At 39.1% G+C, this 23,381-nt stretch overlaps 1 protein-coding gene across 1 annotated transcript; it reads left to right on the top strand.

Annotated features, from left to right (window-relative positions):
- Positions 1 to 4,234: 4,234 nt before the first annotated feature.
- On the top strand, positions 4,235 to 6,142 carry LOC104223954 (protein CANDIDATE G-PROTEIN COUPLED RECEPTOR 7-like). Its single transcript, XM_009775494.2, has one exon. It carries the CDS (start codon positions 4,449 to 4,451, stop codon positions 5,769 to 5,771), a length of 1,323 nt encoding a protein of 440 aa, XP_009773796.1. The 5' UTR covers positions 4,235 to 4,448; the 3' UTR covers positions 5,772 to 6,142.
- The last annotated feature ends 17,239 nt before the right edge of the window (positions 6,143 to 23,381 follow it).

Here is a 23,381-nt window from a genome sequence, read left to right as displayed (position 1 = left end):
ACTCATCAATGTAAACCAGATTTCGCTGGATAATTCACTGCGAAATATTTAACCATTTGTTTACTTGCTTTTGCATCGTAAAGGTGGAGGATAATGCTTTTCAAAATTGCCCATGAGCCAGCCCGTATTTCTTTTTACTCAGTTTTATATAATGCACCATGTTCTTGAGATCTGTGCACGCTACTATTTTATGAGTTTGGGCCTGTGAACATGTCTGGGTCTCTTTGTCATATTACAGACCTAGCTATACTATAATATAAACTTATTTAGCTTTATTTAGGTTTCATATTAATTACTTTATATAGTTCTATACAAAATCATAAAAAGGAGGGAAAGAAATATACCTTAAATATAACATATCAGTTACGCATAATCCCCATACATTTAAGATTATTCTTTCTTTCTTTAACAATTACTCATATTTGTACTTATCCACCGTAAGAATTCTCCCACCGATACCCAAAATCTTTCTAACCCAAAAATCTCGCTTACTCACTCCTCTTCCAAAGCTTTTGATATCTTATCTCTCTCTTTCAATCATCCACTGTTATAATCCCAAAATTGCTGATTCTTTCCTCTTCCAAAGCTTTTGATATCCGATTTCTCTCTTGTTTTGAATCTTATTTTCTTATTTTCTAAAATCTTTATTGTATGTTACTTGTATATGATACATCAATATCCAAAACAATACTTGATACAATACTAATGCAATTATAGTACGGTTATATTAGATTTTTAGTGTAGAGTTGTGATTGAAACTTGAAGAAGATGAAGATAATAATTGTATCACGATTGTATTATAATTGTATATGTATCATAATTGTTGAAGGGATTGTATTATAAATGTATGATAATTGTATATTCATTGTATATTGTTACGAGCAGTTGTGAGTTCGTGAAGAATTTCACGATTTGTATCACAAATATATGATAATTACATATTAATTTATTAGTATTATATAGGGTATAATTTTGGGTATTAATGTACCATATACAAGTTAGACACAATTGTGATACAATTATATTTTAGGCATTGATGTATATGATATAATTCAAATACAATTACGATACAATTATCATACAATTCCTAAATATTTCTTCATTTTCAGTGTTGTCCAATCTCCCAGCAAAAGAACGATACAATTGATGATTTTTAATAATATAAAACTGTCGGCAATGGTGGGAAGAGAAAAGATGAAGATTCTAGCGTAAATTAGGGGATTTTGATGTAAAAAGGGAAGGAGAGAGAAGAGGAGAGGGGAAAAAAAGGAAGGAAATGATGAATTGAATCCCTCAATTTAAGGCAATAATAATGGGGTGAGAGTCTTTTAAGAAGCAATCTACATAATTTGTAAGAAAAAAATAAATACTTATTAAAAACTACAAAACATAGAGAAAATAGGTAATTAAGTTTATAATATAGTATAATTAGGTAAAAATCCCTACTAATTAAATGATTGTTCTTGACCGACACACAACCTATGATAGACAATCTACTTCTTTTCTCCATGGGACAATTCCCCAATAAGAAGGAATACTATATATACGCGATGCACAATAAGCAAAAGCATGGCAATAATTTACAAACCCAACATTCTTTATACATTCAGGGACCTTTGGTTTTTCGCATAGGCGAGTCTTGCATAGCTTTTGTAATAAGTTAATAGAGAAATATATATATTGTAGTATTTTATGCGGGATAGAATATAGAATAACAATATATGTGTTAGCCAAAAAATATTAAAATTAATTATATTAAAAAAAAAGCTTTTAAAATAGGACATTTTTGGATAACAATCTCCATATTATTATTCACGACATATATAAATAATAATTCATGTATAATTAGTCCATGATCCAAATGAGCTCTACTAATTCCACCCCTTACGACCAGCTTCATTTGACATTTTTTCCTCTAGCATAAGTATCCTCGAACTTAGTGGATAGAGAAAACTAGAACCATCCGCAGTTATCAATTTCCAGTTATTGTAGTTTGTCTGAATAAGGTTGTTGTGACAATGATAACAAGTTTCTGAAGTGATAAAAGACTGAGAACTTTCAAATTCAAACAACAGCTCAGGTCGTCCTTAATTTAACGTTGTAGTACAATAATCAGACTTAAGATGCTAAGTAGAGCCGTTAATATGGGTCGGGCTGGTCCAATGCCGTCAATATGGGCTTGGAGGGCCCGTTGGGCCAGCCCAACCCAACATGTGATTTAATATGGTTGGGCTAGAACTTTTGCAGCCCATTTAAAAATGAGGCTTTTAAGCCCGACCTGGGTAAGCCCGTGGAGCTTAATTGAGACTAGGCTGGGCTGGGCCGGCACGTGGGCCTAATAAAAATATTTATTTAAAATATATAAAATATAAAAAAGCATATTGCCTCTAGCGATGGAAAATCAAAATTGGATCTTTAATTAAAGGAATCAAAGCTTGATCTTGGGAAGTTTCAAAAGATAAATTTTGTCATTTATATCCCGATCTTTCTGTAATGGCGCGTGATGTACTTAGTATTCATGTTACCATTGTAGCATCGGAATCAACATTTAGCATTGGTGGGTGTGTTCTGACACAAAAGTTGCATCCATCATGAAAATATCCAAACATTTGTACTACTCGAAATTGGCTGCACGATTTTTCCCAAACTCAAACTGGTAATATTTTTATGTGGATTTGAATCTTATTAGTTTCAAAATTTAATTATTCTTAATATTTAACTAATTAATATTGCTTATGAATTGTGGATGTAGATGAAAGTGAAGATGTTAAGACAACCTTGTCACAAGCGAATTCAAATGTGTTTGATGAAGATGATGTGTATCCCATAAGCATCATGGACGTTCTCTTGAATAGTTTGTTTTGACTTTTGACTTTTAATGAATAAAATATAGTCTTGTATTTTACCTTTTTAGTGTTTATTGTGATATATTGGAACAGTATAAAAAGTTAGTACGTTTTGCAAAAAAAATTCAATAAGATATTTTTTAACTTTAAAATGTTTATCTCTTTTTAGGTTAGAACTTAAAGAAAAAAGATATAAAATTATATTTTAAAAAATAATGGGCTGGCTCGTGGGGCCAGCAGCCCGCATAGGGTTGGGGTGGACTGACCATTATAAGACCCATAAAAATGGGGCATTTGCATCTTTACCTCGCTTTTTATGTCACGTTTTAACTTGTGCCCGCTTTGCAAAAAAAATTGCAAGCGTACCCGCTTTTTCGCATAACTTCTGCATACGGGACTGTAGTAGCAAAGGCAATCACGCAAAATTTTACCATTCTAGTAGCCGAGCCTGAAGTTCAGCTCTAGAGCTGAAGTTTTTGTTTTGTAACTGTCGAACTTCAGCTTCAGCTCTAGAGCTGAAGTTTTTGTTTGTAACTGTCGAACTTCAGCTCTTGAGTTGAAGTTTTTGTTTTGTAACTATCGAACTTCAGCTCTAGAGCCAAAGTTTTTGTTTGTAACTGGAGATTTTGTTTGTAAGCTTCAGCTCTAGAGCTGAAGTTTTGTTTTGTAGCTGAAGTTTTTGTTTTGTAACTGTCGAACTTCAGCTCTAGAGCTGAAGTTATGTGGAAGCTAGCTTTAGAATAAGATCTGCTCAAATAAGCTGGGGATCCATCCATCAAACAACTTGCTAGTTTGTTAAAATCTTTGGGGTAAAATCTCAGCACTGGGCTCAAGAATTTTTATGTGCTAACATACTCAATTTAGCTTTACAAGAAACAACTTTCACCTTAATAATATTTATCAAAACAACCCAAAAAAAGAAGTAAATAAATGCAAATTAATCATCCCTGATTGCGAGAACAAATAATGAGCTCCGTAATACGATTAAAATGTAAAGACGTCGTCACTTAACAAATCTTGATAGTTTCCACTCACAAAAGGAACTATGGAAAATAATTTCTTTTTTAATCATATAAAGGTACAAAAGAAAGTTTTAACTTCTATGTACCAACAGTTTAAAAGAAATTTTACCTAAAAAATAATCTGCACCAACAGCAGCAGAAAAAAGAAGAAGAAAACAAAGGAGGAGAAGGAGGAGGAGAAAGGGGAATCTTACGTGGGCCGCGCTGGGTAGCCCGGCCCATATTGACAGCCCTAATTTGCTAAGAGCATTGAGAAGGCTAGGAAAAAACTGACTGACTTATTCTGGCCCAGTCCATTATACGTTAACCCAAACCAAAGATTTTCGTTGGATTAACACTTACTTGTGAAGTCTAATTTAGAAGGAGAACGTAGACGTTACGATGTCCAAAGCATGGATCTAGAATTTAGTACCTCAAATACTCAGAAAAGTCGATGATCGTTCTTTCTCAGTCAACCATCTTAACCAGCAAGCAAAGCTTTCACTTCAGCTGACATTTCTCCTTCATCAACTTTCTTCAATCCTTAAAATCTAAACCCCCCAAACATAACTCCAAAACATTTCTCTCGTACTAAAAAAACATGGTTGCTCTGTACAAATCTTCCCTTTTCTCTATAGTGTTTGCTGTCTTAATTGCCACTGTCTTAGCAGAGATCCGATCTACTCAGATCCGATCCGATTCTCGTCCCACCATACCCTTTGACGAATTTGGGTTCACCCATTTTGGCCGTCTCAACCTCACCGTCACCGACATCTCCTTCTCCAACCCGAATTCCGGACCCGAACCCGTTCCCTCCGAATTGGGTTTCTTCCTCGTCACAAATGAAGCTTGGCAACACGTTCTTGAACAACTCCAGGATGGTGAAATTCAATGTACTCTACATTCAAATCTCGTTAAAAGGGTTTTCACTTTTGACCAGTTGCAGCCCTCTGCTCGCCAATTCACAACTTCTTTCACTGTCTCGGATGCCAATCAATTCACCCTTGTTTTTGCTAATTGCATGCCCAATTTGGTAATTTCGATGAATGTTCATTCTGTTATGTACAATTTCAACCCGAAAAATGGGCAGCTTGATTTTCTGTCTGCAGGCAAGACTGCTCTTCCAATGATTTATTTCTTGTTTTTTATAGTCTATGTGTTAATGGGGGTATTTTGGGTTCTTACCCTTTACAAAAAACGCCTATCTGTTTATGGAATTCATTTCTTTATGCTTGCTGTTGTGATGTTGAAAGCATTGAACTTGGTGTGTGAAGCTGAGGATAAATCGTATATTAAGAAGACTGGTACTGCTCATGGGTGGGATGTTTTGTTCTATATATTTAGCTTCTTGAAGGGTATTACGCTGTTTACTTTGATAGTTTTGATTGGAACTGGTTGGTCATTTTTGAAGCCTTACTTGCAAGATAAAGAAAAGAACGTTTTGATGATCGTTATTCCTCTGCAAGTTGTGGCCAATCTCGCACAGGTTGTCATTGATGAAACTGGCCCTTTTAGTGAAAATTCATATACATGGAAGCAGGTTTTCTTGCTTGTTGATATTGTGTGTTGTTGTGCTGTATTGTTTCCTATCGTGTGGTCTATTAAGAACTTGCGGGAGGCTGCTAAGACTGATGGTAAAGCAGCTGTGAATTTGATGAAGTTGACATTATTCAGACAGTACTATGTTATTGTGATATGTTACATATACTTCACGAGGGTTGTGGTTTATGCTCTGGAGACCATTACCTCTTATCGGTATCAGTGGACTAGTGTGGTGGCTGCTGAAGCGGCAACACTTGCTTTCTATGTCTTTACGGGGTATAACTTCAGGCCTAAGGCGCACAATCCATATTTCGCAATAGATGACGAGGAGGAAGAAGCTGCTTCTGAGGCACTCAAGCTTGAAGACGAGTTTGAATTATGATTATCATTCTTCAGCAATATGAAGATACATTTGAAGAGGCAAAGTAGAAGATTACTCAAATCTCGGAGACGGTCATAACATTTTTAAATCATTGGCTAGTTGTTTGTTCATTAGTGTGTATATTCATTTAACAGATAAAACCTGTTAAGTATGTTTTATATCTATTGTCACAGTATTCTGTTGTGCACTGAATTCAGTTCTTGATTATCAAGTCAAAGAACTGGTATTAGCTTTGTTGTTAATCTTCAGACGAGCTTCATGTGGTGTCACTACTATGCATTTTGCTTTGTATAATTTTGAACAGAACTGGTCTGCAGTATAGTTCACATGGTTAGCTAAATAAAGAGTATGCAATATATGATGTTTTCGTACACGAAGATCTTTGTGCATCTCTTGGATTTGGCTTTACGCAAGGACCGGGAACTAGATGATTGCTCGCTAAAAGCCGGTTACAGCTGCCTGCGAATATGGTCAATGAGTTGACTATAAAATGTCATTTGGTTTACACTGTCTGCATGAGGCTGCTTACTCTTGTTCTTCTATGCTTATCAACTTACTATTATAATTGTTGGGGTTTTAAGCATTAGTATGACTTAAAAGAGGGTGAATGGGAAAGGGAAGGAAATGAAATTTTTAAGGGGAAATTTTAAGTTTCCCTTGATAAAGAGACATTGTCCCATAGAGGAAAAGGTTTTTAATGAGTATATAAGCAATTTCTCTTCTTCTAGCTCTTAAAGAGTTGAGAAGAAGGCAAGCCGAGCGACGACTTCGGCTTCGATCAATTGATTGATTGATTTTTTGGACCAAATTATTTGTTAATAGTAAATATTAATAGAAATGTTATTAAATATTCGTTTTAATAACAGAATGTTAATATTAATATTAAAATCCAACGGAACCGTTTCGGCTTCGGCTTCGTTTTTGGACCAAATTTATTTGTTAATAGTAAATATTAACAGAAATGTTATTAAATATTAAAATCCAACGGAACCGTTTTGGCTTCGGCTTTGGATTCGGATTTGGATTTGGTCAAATGATCAATTGATTGATTAATTTTTTGGACCAAATTTATTTGTTAATAGTAAATATTAACAGAAATGTTATTAAATATTCGTTTTAATAACAGAATATTAATATTAATATTAAAATCCAACGGAACCGTTTTCAGTTTTTCAGTTGTGAAACTGAAAATTAAACGCCCCCCTTCAATTCTCGGTTTATTATTGCATAAATTAGCCATTTGTGTTATGACATTTATGCTATGGGCGTTTTGCATAAACAACCATTCTGAAGAGTTGCACCTCCTCAATTTTCAGCCCAACATTGACTATAAATACAAGTCTATTCTCTCAGAATTTCAATACGATTTTCTGAGTTCTCCTCCTTTCTTCTGCATATTTTTAACTTCAAAAAAAGCAACAGTAAGTGTGATTTGCTACCGAACTTTGTGTTCACTGAAACACTGGGGTTTGAAGTACCACTACACCAGTGTGTAATTCGTTCTATCCTCGGAGGAAATAATCCATAACCTTGGGTACTAGGAGAGGATTAAATTCCTTAAGGAAATACTGTGAGTTTAGTGGGCTCGGATTAACTTCTGTTTCGTTTATATTTCTGTTTATGTTATTTTATTTTCTTCAGAATTATTTTACAAATACAACTTACTAACAATCTACGTGATTTTAACGTTTGTTTGTGTCATTCTTTTACAGAAATGACTAATGATAACGGAAATCAAGTTGTTCCGATGGTGACTGCCAATGCGTCGACAAGCCGAACACAGGCATTGGCACCGGTGGAGAAACCCGGAAAAATTTTCGGGTTAGATTTCAAGCGGTGGCAGCAGAAGATGTTCTTCTTCTTGACTACTTTAAGTCTGCAGAAGTTCATTAAGAAAGATGTTCCTGTTCTGCCCGATGAAACTCTAGAGAATGAACGCTTTCTTGTGATTGAGGCATGGAAGAATTCTGATTTTTTGTGCAAGAATTATGTTTTTAGCGGATTGGAGGACGATTTGTATAACGTCTACAATGGCGTGAAGACGTCAAAAGAATTGTGAACTGCGCTTGAAAAGAAATACAAAATTGAAGATGCCGATGAAGAAATTCGTTGCCGCTAAGTTTTTGGATTACAAAATGGTAGATAGCAAGTCTGTTATTACCCAAATCCAGGAATTGCAAGTGATTATTCACAATCTCCTTGCTGAAAGTATAAATCGAATTAATATTGATGTTTAAAGTAGTAATTTTAGTATTTTTACTAACAGAATTTTCATTGAAGGTCTTATCATCAATGAAGCATTCCAAGTAGCAGCGATGATTGAGAAGTTGCCTCCTTTGTGGAAGGACTTCAAAAACTACTTGAAACACAAACGCAAGGAGATGTCCCTTGAAGATCTCATTGTTCGGTTGAGAATCGAAGAGGACAACAATGCTGCTGAAAAGAGAGGCCGTGGAAACTCAACAATAATGGGAGCAAACATTATTGAGGATACTTCTCAAAATAAGAGAAAGAGGAAACATGCTTTTGGACTGAAAAGCAACCCAAGCAAAAAGTGGCTCAACGGAAATTGCTACAACTGTGGAAAAGGTGAGCACAAATCTATGGAGTGCCATGCTCCGAAGAAAGACAAGACGAAGGGTCAAACAAACATGGTTGAAAAGCATGAAGATGTTGATGACTTGTGTGCCATGCTTTCTGAATGCAACCTGGTGAGAAATCCTAAGGAGTGGTGGATTGATTCTGGCGCCACTCGCCATGTTTGTACTGTTAGGGAAGCCTTTGCAACATATGCTCTTGTTGGACCCGAAGAGACTCTTTCTATGGGAAATGCTGCAACTGCCAAGATTAAAGGATGTGGGAAGATCTTTCTAAAGATGACTTTTGGCAAGGTGGTGACTTTGAACAACGTCCTTCATGTTTCCGAGATTAGGAAGAATTTAGTGTCTGCTGGACTTCTTGTTAAGAACATTTTTAAGTGTATTTTTGTACCCGATAAGGTTGTATATTTGTAGGAAAATGTTACCTCACTGAGGGTATTTTCAAGCTGAATGTAATGGTTGTTGAGAATAATAATAAAATTCCAGCTTCGTCTTATTTACTTGAGTCAAATGAATTATGGCATATATGTTTGAGTCATGTCAATTATAAAACCTTGCAAAAAATGATTAACTTGGAAATATTGCCTAAGTTTGAATGCGACAAATCAAAATGTCAAATATATGTGGAATCTAAGTATCTTAAACATCCTTATAAGTCAATTGAAAGGAATTCAGATCCTTTAGACTTAATTCACACAGATATTTGCGATGTGAAGTCAATACAATCTTGCGGTGAAAAGAAGTATTTCATAACTTTTATTGACGATAATACTCGATATTACTACGTTTACTTACTTAATAGTAAAGATGAAGCAATAAACGCATTCAAGCAGTACAAAAATAAAGTTAAAACACAACTTATCAAGAAAATCAAAATGATAAGAAGTGATAGGGGTGGTGAATATGAATCTCCTTTTGAAAAAATATGTTTAGAATATGGAATTATTCATCAAACAACGGACCCTTACACTCCCCAATCCAATGGGATTGTGGAAAGAAATAATCATTCATTAAAGGAGATGATGAACGCATTATTGATAAGTTATGGTTTGCCACAGAACTTATAGGGGAAAGCCATTCTTACGACTAACCGAATACTAAATCGAGTACCCCATACCAAAACACAATCTATTCCATATGAAAAATGAAAAAGAAGTAAGCCCAACTTGAATTATTTTAAAGTGTGTGGGTGTTTGGCAAAAGTGCAGGTTCTTAAACCCCAAAGGGTAAAAATAGGACCGAAAACGGTTGATTGTGTTTTCATAGGATATGCGACCAATAGTAAAGCATATCGATTTCTGATTCATAAATTAGAAAATCTCGACATTCATAATAATACGGTTATAGAATCAGATAATGCTGAGTTCTTTGAAAATATATATATATCCGTATTGAAAGGAATGTGAGTTGATTGGTGAATGATCTAAACGACCTCGGAAAGAAATAAAAGAAAGTAGATTGAATCAGGAGGATCCAAGACGTAGCAAATGTCAAAGAACGTCTGCTTCATTTGGACCAGATTTTGTGACTTTCTTATTGGAAAATGAGCCTCGAACATTTAAAGAAGTCATGTCTTCTTCGGAATCATTGTTTTGGAAAGAGGAAGTCAATAGTGAAATAGAATACATATTGAACAACCATACATGGGAATTGGTTGATCTTCCTCCTGGAATAAAACTTTGGGTTCTAAATGGATCTTTAAGAGGAAATGAAAGATGATGGCATTATTGATAAATTTAAGGCAAGACTTGTAGTCAAAGGGTATAGACAACAAGAAGGTCTTGACTACTTTGATATATACTCTCCAGTTACAAGAATTACGTCCATACGGATGTTAGTAGCATTAGCTGCAGTGTATGGTCTTGAAATTTATCAAATGGACGTTAAGACGACCTTCTTGAATGGAGATTTGGAGGAATAAATCTACATGGAACAACCTGAAGGGTTTGTGGTTCCAGGTAAAGAAAAGAAGGTCTGTAGACTTGTTAAGTCCCTTTACGGACTAAAACAAACACCCAAATAATGGCATACAAAATTTGACCAAATAATGTTGTCAAATAATTTTAAGATAAATGAATGTGATAAATGTGTGTACATTAAGAATGTTCCAAATCACATAGTCATTGTTTGCTTATATGTGGACGATATGCTGATAATGAGTAATGGCATTGCCAATATAAATACTACTAAGTGTATGCTAGCTAGCAAGTTTGATATGAAGGACTTGGGAGTTGCTGATTTAATTCTGGGATTAAGATCCGTAAGACTCCTCAAGGCCTGAAATTGTCACAATCTCATTATATTAAGATAGTACTTGAAAAATTCAAGCACTTAGGGTATAAAGTTACAAAGACTCCAATTGACGTGAATCTTGCATTAGCAAAGAACAAAGGCCAAAGCATATCACAATTGGATTATGCTTGTGTGTTGGGATGCTTAATGTACATCATGAATTGTGCACGACCAGATATAGCTTGTGCTATAAGTAAATTAAGTCGATACACGATCAATCCAGGTCAATCTCATTGGATGGCAATGAAACGAGTTTTGGGATATTTAGAACATACCCAGGGCTTTGCTTTGCACTACAGTAAATATCCTGCAGTGATTGAAGGATACTGTGATGCAAATTGGATCACCGATTTAATTGATTCTAAGTCCATAAGTGGATATATATTCACTATTGGTGGAGGAGCGATATCTTGTAAGTTGTCTAAACAAACTTGTATTGCCCGCTCTACAATGGAGGCTGAATTTATAGCCTTAGATAAAGCTGGTGAAGAAGTTAAATGGCTCCGGAATTTCTTGGAAGACATTCCATTTTGGCCCAAACCGTTGGCACCAATATGCATACATTGTGATAGTCAAGCGGCAGTTGGAAGGGCTGAGAGCGTTATGTATAACGGTAAATCTCGTCATATACGACGAAGACATAAAACCATTAGGCAATTACTCTCTAGAGGAATTATCACGATTAACTATGTAAAGTCAAGTGATAATGTGTCGGATCCACTTACTGTGATGACCCAAAAGGTCATCACTTGTTTTAAAAATAAATTCTATGTTCCGAGGCCTTAAAAACCTCTTTCTGCATCACCTCGATTTGCGTACGCAGTTCGGGTGCGTAGCTAGAAAGCCAATATGTGGAAATCTGTGAAAAATAATGAGTTTTGACTTTAAAATGAATTTAAGTTGAATTCGGTTAAATTTTTGGGTAAACGGACCCGGACCCGTGATTTGATGGTCCCGGAGGGTCCGTAGGAAAATATGGGACTCGGACGTATGCCCGGAATCGAATTCCGAGGTCCCAAGCCCGAGAAATAAATTTTTTAAAGAAAATTATTTTCTAGAATATTTATGAGTTTTTGAAAATGAAATGTGCTTAAAACTTGATGGTATTGGGCCTATATTTTGGTTCTGGAGCCCGATACATGTCTTATATGTGATCTAAGAGAAATCTGTGAAATTTTGTAAGAAACGGACTTGAAATGATGTGAATCGAACCGTATTTGAGAAAATTGGGAAAAATTTGAAGTTCTTAAGCGATTTTATGATTTTGATGCTAGATTCATAGTTGTCGATGTTATTTTGGTGATTTGAATGCACGAAAGAGTACGTATGATGTTTTTAGGTTGGTGTGCATGTTTGTTTTGGAGTCCCGAGGGCTCGGGTGAGTTTTGGAAAGGCCACGGAGTAGAATTGGACTTGGAAAAAATTGCAGGTTTCAACTGTTCTATTTGCGAAGCCTGGCTAGCAAATGCGAGGGCTGGGTTGTAAATGCGAACTAGCCCAGGCCAGCCTTCCCTCGCAAATGCGATGCCCCCAGTTACTGCCTTAGTCGCAAATGCGACTCCTGTATCGCAAATGCGACTTCACATTTGCGAGAGGTCTATCGCAAATGCGAAGAAGACCGGAAAATAGAGTTGGTCGCAAATGCAACATTTTGTTCGCAAATGCGAAGGTCTCAGAATTATGAAGGGTTCGCAATTGCGAACTCTGGTCGCAATTGCGACATCAGAGACGTGTAAATTTACACTTAGATGCATTTTCAACCATTTTTCACACTCTTTCAAAACTAAAACACTCTAGGGTGATTTATCAAAGGCAACGTCTTCTCCAAATCGATTGTAAGTGATTTCTAACTAGTTTTCTTCAATCCTTAACATCTTTTCACATGATTTCAACTCAAAATCAATGATTTTCATGGGGGAAATTGGGTGTTTTGGGTAGAACCTAGGGTTTTTAAATTTTAGGGGTTTGGACCTCGATTTGAGGTTCGATTTTAAAATAAATTACATATTTGGATTCGTGGGAGAATGGGTAATCGGGTTTTAGTTCGAACCTCGGGTTTTGACCATGTGGGGCGCGATTTTTGACTTTTTGGGTAAAATTTTGGAAAACTTATTTTCATGCATTAGAATTGATTCATTTAGCATTTATTGACGTAATTGAGTAACTTGTGGCTAGATACGAGCGAATTAGTGGTAGAATCAAGAGGTAAAGCGATCGTTGAGACTTGAATTGTGTTTGTGACATCGAGGTAAGTGCTTGGTATAACCTTAGCTTGAGGAATTAGGAGTCGTATCTTATTTGCTACGTGGTAACTATGGAGTACGATGTATATGCATGGTGACGACTATCTATACGTCGTTGTCAAGCATGCCTGTGAGTCTTGTATTGTAATTTTTATGACACATTGTGGTTTATTGCGCTTCATATGAGGATTATCATTATTGTTCCCTTGTCGGGATGTTATTATTATTATTGTTACCTTGGCGGGATGTTATTGTCATATTATTGTTCCCTTACCGGGATGGTTGTTTGATATTATTATTCCCTTATCCTAAATGGGAGCGAGTTACACGCCTGCAATATGATATATGAAATGGGAACGGGTTGCTCGCCTGCAACGAGATATATGAAATGGGAGTGGGTTGCACGCCTGCAACAAGATATATGAAAGGGGAGCAGGTTGCATGCCTGCAACGAGATATATGAAATGGGATCGGGTTGCACGCCTGCAACGAGATACCTGAAATGGGATCGGGTTGCACGCCTGCAACAAGATGTGAAATGAAAGTGATTTCTGCATTTGTTTTCCTTATCCTTGTTAGTGATTGGATTTTGGTTTCTTTATATTCCTCTTGATAATCTGTTGTTATCTGTTATTCCCCGAAGCATGTTTTCCCCTTCCTATCTTTAACTGTAATTATCTGCTTTTATTTTTCCGCTGTATATGATTTAACTACACAGGTTTATTTGGTAGTCTGGTCCTAGCCTCGTCACTGCTTCGCCGAGGTTAGGCTAGGCACTTACCAGCACATAGGGTCGGTTGTGCTAATACTACACTCTATACTGTGCATAGATACTAGTACCAGAGCGTTTGGACCGCAGTGAGGTTGCTGCCTTCAGTCCAACTGGCGACCCGAGGTAGTCCTGCATACGTCCGCGAGCCTTGGTATCACCTCCTATCTTTCCTCTTTCTGTTTTTACTTATTTAGAGACAGCCTTATGTATTTCATTCAAACTTTGTTTGTAGTGTTCTTAGACTGTCTGTTAAGCTATGACTCCAGTTCTGAGTAGTATTGTACTTCAAATTATGTAGCAGCGTTTGGTTGGAATATTAAGTTTCGACTTCCGTTTTCCACTTGTTTAATCTTATTTCGTTGTTTAACTACTCAGTATTTTACATTGTTTAATATGTTTAAATAAAATGGGAGATAAATTCGCAATATTCGGCTTGCCTAGCTTCCACGAGTAGGCCATCACGACTCCCGATAGTGGAAAATCCGGGTCGTGAAAAGTTGGTATCAGATCTCTAGGTTACATAGGTCTCACAGTTCACAGACAAGCTTAGTAGAGTCTGAGGGATCGGTACGGAAACGTCTATAGTTATCCCCCAGAGGCTATAGAGTTAGGAAGAACCTCACATTTATTCTTTCCTGTCGTGCGGTTTGGTTTCTCAAAGCTAATTGAATTTCTACTCTGTTCTTTCGTAGATGGTGAGAACACACACTTCCTCATCCACTAAATAGCAGCCCGAGCCCCCAACAGCATCTCCCACAAGGGGTAGAGGGCGAGGCCTAATTAGGGTCGGAGCTTAGCCTAAAGCAGCAGCACCAGCGGCAGAGCCTCAGGTTGACTTTGATGATGAGGTTCCGGCCCAGACAGTCCCGATAGGCCTAGATCAGGTCCTAGAGGGGTTTATTGCTACCCCAGTACTCCAGGATGCTCTGGTCCGTCTAGTGTCCCTTATGGAGAGCATCACCCGAGCATGCCTGCTTTCTGTAACACCAGCCGTCTCTCAAGCTGGAGGGGGAGCCCAAACTCCTACTACTCGCACTCCGGAGCAGCTGGGTCCCCAGTTTCAAACTCCAGCAGCTCAGCCAGTTGGAGCAGTTCAGCCGGGTATGGTAGCCCATACCGGTGATGGAGAAGCTATGTCTGCCGATGCTTTGTGGAGATTGGCTAGGTTCACCAAGCTCTTCACTACTACTTTCAGCGGTGCATCTTCTGAGGATCCCCAGGATTATCCAGACAGCTGTCATGAGGTTCTCAGGAACATGGGGATAGTGGAGACTAATGGGGTCGATTTTGCTACTTTTCGCTTGTCTAGTTCCGCCAAGACTTGGTGGAGAGATTATTGCTTGGCTAGACCAGTCGGATCACCAACTTTTACTTGAGAGCAATTTACTCTGCTATTTCTAGAGAAGTTTCTCCCTATCACTTAGCAAGAGATCTATCAGAGGCAGTTTGAGCATCTCCAGCAGGGTTCTATGACCGTTACTCAGTATGAGACCAGATTCATCGACTTGGCTTGTCATGCTCTTATCATACTTCCCACCGAGAGAGAGAGGGGGTGAGGAGGTTCATTGAGGGACTTATAAAGCCTATTCAACTTCAGATGGTCAAGGAGACGGGGAGTGAGATTTCTTTTCAGGAGGCGGCCAATATGGCCAGGAGAGTTGAGATGGTTCTATCGTAGGGAGGTGGTCAGGGGTCCGACAAGAGGCCTCGTCATTCAAGTAGATTCAGTGGTGCCTCATTTAGAGGTAGGGATTCGTATGGTAGAGGCCATCCTCCTAGACCTTTTCAGTCAACACTTTAGGTTTCTCACGGTGCTTCAGGTGGTCGTAGTTCTCATATGTAGTATTCTGATCAGCATTCCTACAGTGCACCACCAGCTCCTATTAGTGCACCGCCGCTTCAGAGTTTTCAGGGTCTTCAGCCCTAGCAGCCGAGGGCTTGTTTTACTTGTGGCGACACGAGGCACATTACTAGATATTGTCCTCGAGCATCGAGCAACTCTCAGCATCCAGGTTCCCGTGCCATGGTTCAGGCACCGAGTGTTCCACAGCCCGCCCAACTAGCCAGGGCTGGGGGTAGAGGAGCTAGAGGTGGAGGTAGAGGCGTTAGAGGTGGAGCTCAAGCCGCTAGAGGTGGAGGCCAACCAGCTACATGCCGTACGAGAGATGTAGTCCAATGTGGTGGGGTCCAACCCCGATGTTATACTCTTCCAGCCATGCCTGAGGCTGAGGCTTCCGATGTAGTTATCACATTTACTGTTCTGGATTGTAGTAGAGATGCTTCAATCCTATTTGATATAGAGTCTACATACTCCTATGTGTCATCTTATTTTGCACCGTATCTGGTTATACCTAGTGATTTATTGAGTGTTCCTGTATATATGTCTACACCGATGGGTGACTCTATTGTGGTAGATCGAGTCATTATTCGTGTGTAGTTGTGATTAGGGGTCTTGAGACTCGTGTAGATTTGTTACTTCTAGACATGGTTGATTTTGATGTCATATTGGGGAAGGACTAGTTATCACCTTACCATGTTATCTTGGACTGTCATGCCAAGACGATGACCTTAGCCTTGCCAAGTTTACCTCGTTTAGAGTGGAGAGGGACTCCTGATCATTCTACCCACAGTGTCATCTCTTATGTGAAGGCTCGGCGTATGGTCGAGAAGGGGTGTTCGGCCTATTTGGCATATATTCGCGATTCTAGTGCCGAGGTTCCTTCTATTGACTCTGTGCCTATTGTTCGTGAGTTCCCCGAGGTATTTCCTTCAGACCTGCCGGGTATGCCACCCGACAAGGATATTGAATTCTATATTGATTTGGCTCCGGGCACTCAGCCCATTTCTATCCCGTCGTATTGTATGGACCTGCCTGAGTTGAAAGAGTTGAAAGAGAAGTTGTAAGACTTGCTTGAAAAAGGTTTCATTAGACCTAGTGTTTCGCCTTGGGGTGCGCCGGTGTTGTTTGTTAAGAAGAAGGACGGATCGATGAGAATGTGTATTGATTACCGGCAGTTGAACAAGGTTACAATCAAGAATAAGTATCATTTGCCGAGAATTGATGATTTATTTGATCAGCTTCAGGGTGCCAAGGTATTTTCGATGATTGACTTGAGATCTGGCTACCATCAGTTGAGGATTAGGGCATCCGATGTCCCTAAGATCGCTTTCCGCACACGGTACGGGCATTATGAGTTCTTGGTGATGTCATTCGGGTTGACAAATGCCCCAGCAACTTTTATGGATCTGATGAATCGAGTGTTCAGGCCTTACTTGAATTCGTTCGTGATAGTCTTCATTGATGATATTTTGATCTATTCCCGCAGCCGGGAGGAGCACGAGCAGCATCTTAGAGTGGTTCTTCAGACTCCGAGGGATAGTCAGTTGTATGCCAAGTTTTCGAAGTGTGAGTTCTGGTTGAGTTCAGTTGCATTATTGGGTCATGTTGTATCGACGGAGGGTATTCAGGTAGATCCGAAGAAGATTGAGGCAGTTGAGAACTGGCCTAGACCAACATCAGCTACAGAGATCCCGAGTTTCTTGGGATTGGCAGGCTATTATCGTTGGTTTGTAGAAGGGTTTTTGTCTATTGCAACCCCGATGACCAGGTTGACCCAAAAGGATGCCCAGTTCAGATGATCAGACGAGTGTGAGGCGAGCTTTCAGAAGCTCAAGATAGCTTTGACTACGACATCGGTGTTGGTTTTGCCCATAGGTTCAGGGCCTTATACAGTTTATTGTGATGCATCTCGTATTGGACTTGGTGCGGTGTTGATGCAGGATGGCAAGTTCATTGCCTATGCTTCGCGGCAGTTGAAGATTCATGAGAAGAACTATCCGGTTCATGATTTGGAGTTAGCAGCCATTGTTCATGCGTTGATGATTTGAAGGCATTATCTGTATGGCGTGGCATGTGAGGTGTTCACGGATCACAAGAGTCTGCAGTATTTGTTCAAGCAGAAGGAGCTAACTTTGAGGCAGAGAAGGTGGTTGGATCTATTAAAGGACTATGATATCACCATCTTATATCATCCGGGAAAGGCCAATGTGGTGGCCGATGCTTTGAGTAGGAAGTCAACCAGTATGGGCAGTCTTGCTTACTTTACGGTCGGTGAGAGACCGCTTGCTTTGGATGTTCAGGCTTTGGCCAATCAGTTTGTGCGGTTGGATGTTTCTGAGCCCAGCCGTGCATTAGCTTGCAACATCGCTCGTTCTTCATTATTGGAGCGTATCCGAGATCGGTAGTATGATGATCCCCATTTATGTGTCCTTAGAGATACGGTGCAGTGCGGATGTGCCAAGCATATTACCTTAGGAGATGATGGAGTTCTGAAATTGCAGGGTCAAGTTTGTGTTCATAATGTGGATGGACTCCGAGAGTTGATTTTAGAGGAGGCCCATAGTTCTCGGTACTCTATTCATCCGGGCGCCGCGAAGATGTATCAGGATTTGTGGCAGCATTATTGGTGGAGAAGAATGAAGAAGGATATCGTTGCATATGTGGCTCGGTGTTTGAATTGTCAGCAGGTTAAGTACGAGCATCAGAGGCCTGGTGGTTTGTTCCAGAAGATTGAAATTCCTGAATGGAAGTGGGAGCGTATCACTATGGACTTCGTTGTTGGACTCCCACGGACTCAGAGGAAGTTCGATGCAGTGTGGGTTATTATTGATAGGGTAACCAAGTCAGCACATTTCATTCCTGTGGTAGTCTCTTATTCTTTCGAGAGGTTAGTTGAGATCTATATTCAGGAGATTGTTCGTCTTCATGGTGTGCCCGTGTTTATCATTTTGTATTGAGGTATGCAATTTACCTCACATTTCTTGATAGCAGTTCAGCGAGAGTTGGGCATATAGGTTGAGTTGAGCACAACGTTTCATCCTCAGACGGACGGACAATCCGAGCGGACTATTCAAATTTTGGAGGATATGCTCCGAGCTTGTGTCATTTACTTTGGAGGCTTGTGGGATCAGTTTTTGCCTTTAGCAGAGTTTGCCTACAACAACAGCTACTAGTCGAGTATCCAGATAGCTCCTTATGAGGTTTTGTATGGTAGGTGGTGTCGGTCGCCGGTTGGGTGTTTGAGCCGGAAGAGGCTCGGTTGTTGGGTATGGATCTAGTACAAGATGCCTTGGACAAGGTCAGGATTATTCAGCTTCGCACAGCTCAGTCCAGGCAAAAGAGTTATGTCGACCGCAAGGTTCGTGATTTGGTTTTCATGGTCGGTGAGCGGGTATTGCTTCGAGTGTCGCCTTTGAAGTTCGTGATGAGATTTGGGAAGAAGGGCAAGCTTAGCCCTAGGTTCATTGGCCCGTTCGAGATTCTTGATCGAGTGGGAGAGGTGGCTTACAGACTTGCGTTGTCGCCGAGCTTATCAGTCGTGCATCCAGTGTTTCATATGTCCATGCTTCGGAAGATCACGGTGATCCATCCCATGTGTTAGATTTTAGCACTGTCCAGTTGGACAAGGACTTGTCCTATGAGGATGAGCCGATAGCTATTCTAGACTAGCAGGTTCGTCAGTTGAGATCAAAGAGTTTTCCTTCTGTTCGCGTTCAATGGAGAGGTCAGCTTGCTGAGGCATCGACCTAGAGTCCGAGTACAATATGCGGAGCCGTTATCCCCATATTTTCCTCGACTCAGGTACTTCCTTCTTCTGTCCGTTCGAGGACGAACAATTGTTTTAGAGGTGGAGAATGTGATGACCCAAAACGTCATCACTTGTTTTAAAAACAAATTCTGTGTTCTGAGGCCTTAAAAACCTCTTCTGCATCACCTCGATTTGCATGCACAGTCCGGACGTGTATCCGGAAAGTAATATGTGGAAATCTGTGAAAAATGATGAGTTTTGACTTTAAAATAAATTTAAGTTGACTTCGGTCAACATTTTGGGTAAACGGATCCGGTCCTGTGATTTGACGGTCCCGGAGGGTCCGTAGGAAAATATAGGACTTGGGCGTATGCCCGGAATCGAATTCTGAGGTACCAAGCCCGAGAAATGAATTTTTTAAAGAAAATTATTTTCTGGAATATTTATGAGTTTTTGGAAATGAAATGTGTTTAAAACTTGATGGTATCGAGCCCGTATTTTGGTTCCGGAGCCTGGTACATGTCTTATATGTGATCTTAGATGAGTCTGTAAAATTTGGTAAGAAACGGACTTGAAATGGCGTGAATCTGACCGTATTTGAGAAATTGGGAAAAATTTAAAGTTCTTAAGTGATTTCATGATTTTGATGCTAATTTCATAGTTGTCGATGTTATTTTGGTGATTTGAATGCACGAGCGAGTCCATATGATGTTTTTAGGTTGATGTACATGTTTGGTTTGGAGCCCCGAGGGCTCGGTTGAGTTTTGGATAGGCCACGGAGTAGAATTGGACTTGGAAAAAATTGCAGGTTTCACCTGTTCTATTGCAGGCATGCAGGCTTCTCATTTGCAAATGTGAGCTCGCAAATGCGAGAGTTGGGTCGCAAATGCGAACTAGCCCAGGCCAGCCTTCCCTCGCAAATGCGAGTTTTCCATCACAAATGCGATGCCCCCTAATTACTGCCTTAGTCTCAAATGCGACTCCTGTATCGCAAATGCGACTTCGCATTTGCGAGAGGTTTATCGCAAATGCGAAGAAGACCGTAAATGCGAAGGTCTCAGAATTCTGAAGGGTTCGCAATTTAGAGACCTGTAAATTTACACTTAGACACATTTTCAACCATTTTTCACACTCTTTCAAAACCAAAACACCCAAGGGCGATTTTTCAAAGGCAACTTCTTCTCCAAATCGATTGTAAGTGATTTCTAACTAGTTTTCTTCAATCATTAACATATTTTCACATGATTTCAACTCAAAATCAATGATTTTTATGGAGAAAATTAGGTGTTTTGGGTAGAACCTAGGGTTTTCAAATTTTGGGGTTTTGGACCTCGATTTGAGGTCCGATTTCAAAACAAATTACATACTTGGGTTCGTGGGGAATGGGTAATCGGGTTTTGATTCGAACCTCGGGTTTTGACCATGTGGTCTCGGGGGTGATTTTTGACTTTTTGGGTAAAACTTTGGAAAACGTATTTTCATACATTAGAATTGATTCATTTAGCATTTATTGACGTAATTGAGTAACTTGTGGCTAGATACGAGCGAATTGGTGGTGGAATCAAGAGGTAAAATGATAGTTGAGACTTGAATTGTGTTCGTGGCATCGAGGAAAGTGTTTGGTCTAACCTTAGCTTGAGGGATTAAGAGTCGTGTCTTATTTGCTACGTGGTAACTGTGGAGTACGACGTACATGCATGATGACGAGTATCTATACGTCGGTGTCAAGCATGCCCGTGAGTCTTGTATTGTAATTGTTATGACACGTTGTGGTTTATTACACTTCATATGAGGATTATCATTATTGTTCCCTTGCCGGGATGTTATTATCATTATTGTTCCCTTGCCGGGATGTTTGTTTGATATTATTGTTTCCTTGCTGGGATGTTGTTGAAATATTATTGTTCCCTTGCCAGGATGTTGTTATATTGCTCTTGTTCCCTTGCCGGGATTCTTTTGTGATTGTTGTTGATTTGTAAATGGGATCGGGTGGCACGCCGCCACAGAAATATATTAAATGGGAGCGGGTTACACGCGTGCAACATGATATATGAAATGGGAGCGGGTTTCACTGCGTGCAACGAGATATATGAAATGGGATCGGGTTGCACGCCTACAACGAGATACATGAAATGGGATCGGGTTGCACGCTTGCAACAAGATGTGAAATGAAAGTGAATTCTGCATTTGTTTTCCTTATCCTTGTTAGTAATTGGATTTTGGTTTCTTTATATTCCTCTTGATATTCTGTTGTTATTTGTTATTTCCCCGAAGCATGTTTTCCCCCTCCCATCTTTAACTGTAATTATCTGCTTTTATTTTTCCGCTGTATATAATTTAACTGCACAGGTTTATTTGGTAGTTTGGTCCTAGCCTCGTCACTACTTCGCCGAGGTTAGGCTAGACACTTACCAGCACATGGGGTCGATTGTGCTGATACTACACTCTGCACTGTGTGCATATACTGGTACTAGAGCGTTTGGACCGCAATGAGGTTGCTGCCTTCAGTCCAACAGGCGACCCGAGGTAGTCCTGCAGACGTCCGCGGTCCTTGGCGTCACCTTCTATCTTTCCTTTTTCTGTTTTTACTTATTCAGAGACAGACTTATGTATCTCATTCAGACTTTATTTGTAGTGTTCTTAGACTGTCTGTGAAACTGTGACTCTAGTTCTAGGTAGTATTGTACTTCAAATTATGTAGCAGCGTTCGGTTGGAATATTAAGTTTCGGCTTCCGCATTTTCCGCTTGTTTAATCTTATTCCGTTGTTTAACTACTTAGTATTTTACATTGTTTAATATATTTAAATAAAATGGGAGATAAATTTACAATATTCGGCTTGCCTAGCTTCCACAAGTAGGCGCCATCACGACTCTTGAGGGTGAAAAATCTGGGTCGTGACACTTACAAAAGGCCTAACTAGAGAGGTAGTTGAGAAATCATCAAGGGGAATGGAACTATGGCCGAGAATAAGTCATTGTGGCGGTAACTCTGACTAGAAGACTAGAGATCCCTAGATCTAGGTTCAAGGAGATCAAACTAAGTCATTAATGATGGTTCAACATTGTCAACTAAAATTTTGGTCCATTCTCGTGATGAGACAATGTTCAGTACCAAGGATAAAACATTAAGGCTTTTTAATGATTTCTAAATTTGATACAGGGTATATCAAATAGTGTATCTATGGGATGCCACGTTTAGGAATCACCTATATAAGTGTGAAGTGTTAGCCGCTTCAAGAAGAACTTTGTAAGGCCAGTTCTCTATGCACTTATGAAATCAGGCAGTGTTCATGGCTGAAACGAACACAACAATAAGAACCAAAGACGATTAAGAGTTGGTTGTGTGACTTATGGTTGTGTGACTTATGGTTGTCTGGGTATACACCAAAGTTCGACGGTTCAAAGATATAAAATCTACCGATTGACCAAGTATATCCGACATAAGTTCACTACGGAAAGTTCAAAGGGAAATCTACTTATCCAGATGTAATTAATCCTTGCTTGCGAATCACACAGTTTTTCATGCATATTTCCGTGATATAGCCATTCCCCATTCATGTAGGAGATTGTTGGGGTTTTAAGTATTAGTATGGCTTAAAAGAGGGTGAATGAGAAATAGAGGAAAATAAAATTTTTAAGTGAAATTTTAAGTCCCCCCTAACAAAGATACATTGTCCCATATTGGAAGAGTAAGAGGTTTTTAATGAGTATATAAGCAAATGTTCTTCTTCTAGCTCTTAAAGAGTTGAGAAGAAAGCAAGCCTCGTGTCGTCGTCGTCGTTGTCGCTCGCTCGACTTCGGCTTCGGATTTGGATTTGGATTTGGTCAAATGATCGATTGATTGATTAATTTTTTGGATCAAATTTATTTGTCAATAGTAAATATTATCAGAAATGTTATTAAATATTTATTTTAATAACAGATTATTAATATTAATATTAAAATCCAACGGAAGCGTTTTCGGTTTTTCAATTGTGTAACTGAAAATTAAACTTCCCTCTTCAATTCCCGATTTATTATTGCATAAATTAGTCATTTATGTTATGACATTTATGCTATGGGCTTTTTGCATAAATAGCAATTCTGAAGAGTTGCACCTCTTCAGTTTTCAGCC

Source organism: Nicotiana sylvestris, chromosome 3 (assembly GCF_000393655.2).
Source record: "Nicotiana sylvestris chromosome 3, ASM39365v2, whole genome shotgun sequence".
Lineage (NCBI taxonomy): Eukaryota > Viridiplantae > Streptophyta > Magnoliopsida > Solanales > Solanaceae > Nicotiana > Nicotiana sylvestris.
This window is presented reverse-complemented; position numbering and strand designations above follow the sequence as displayed.

Coding starts and splice junctions, on each gene's coding strand:
- LOC104223954 (XM_009775494.2), top strand. CDS start 4,449: ATGGTTGCTCTGTACAAATCTTCCCTTTTCTCTATAGTGTTTGCTGTC.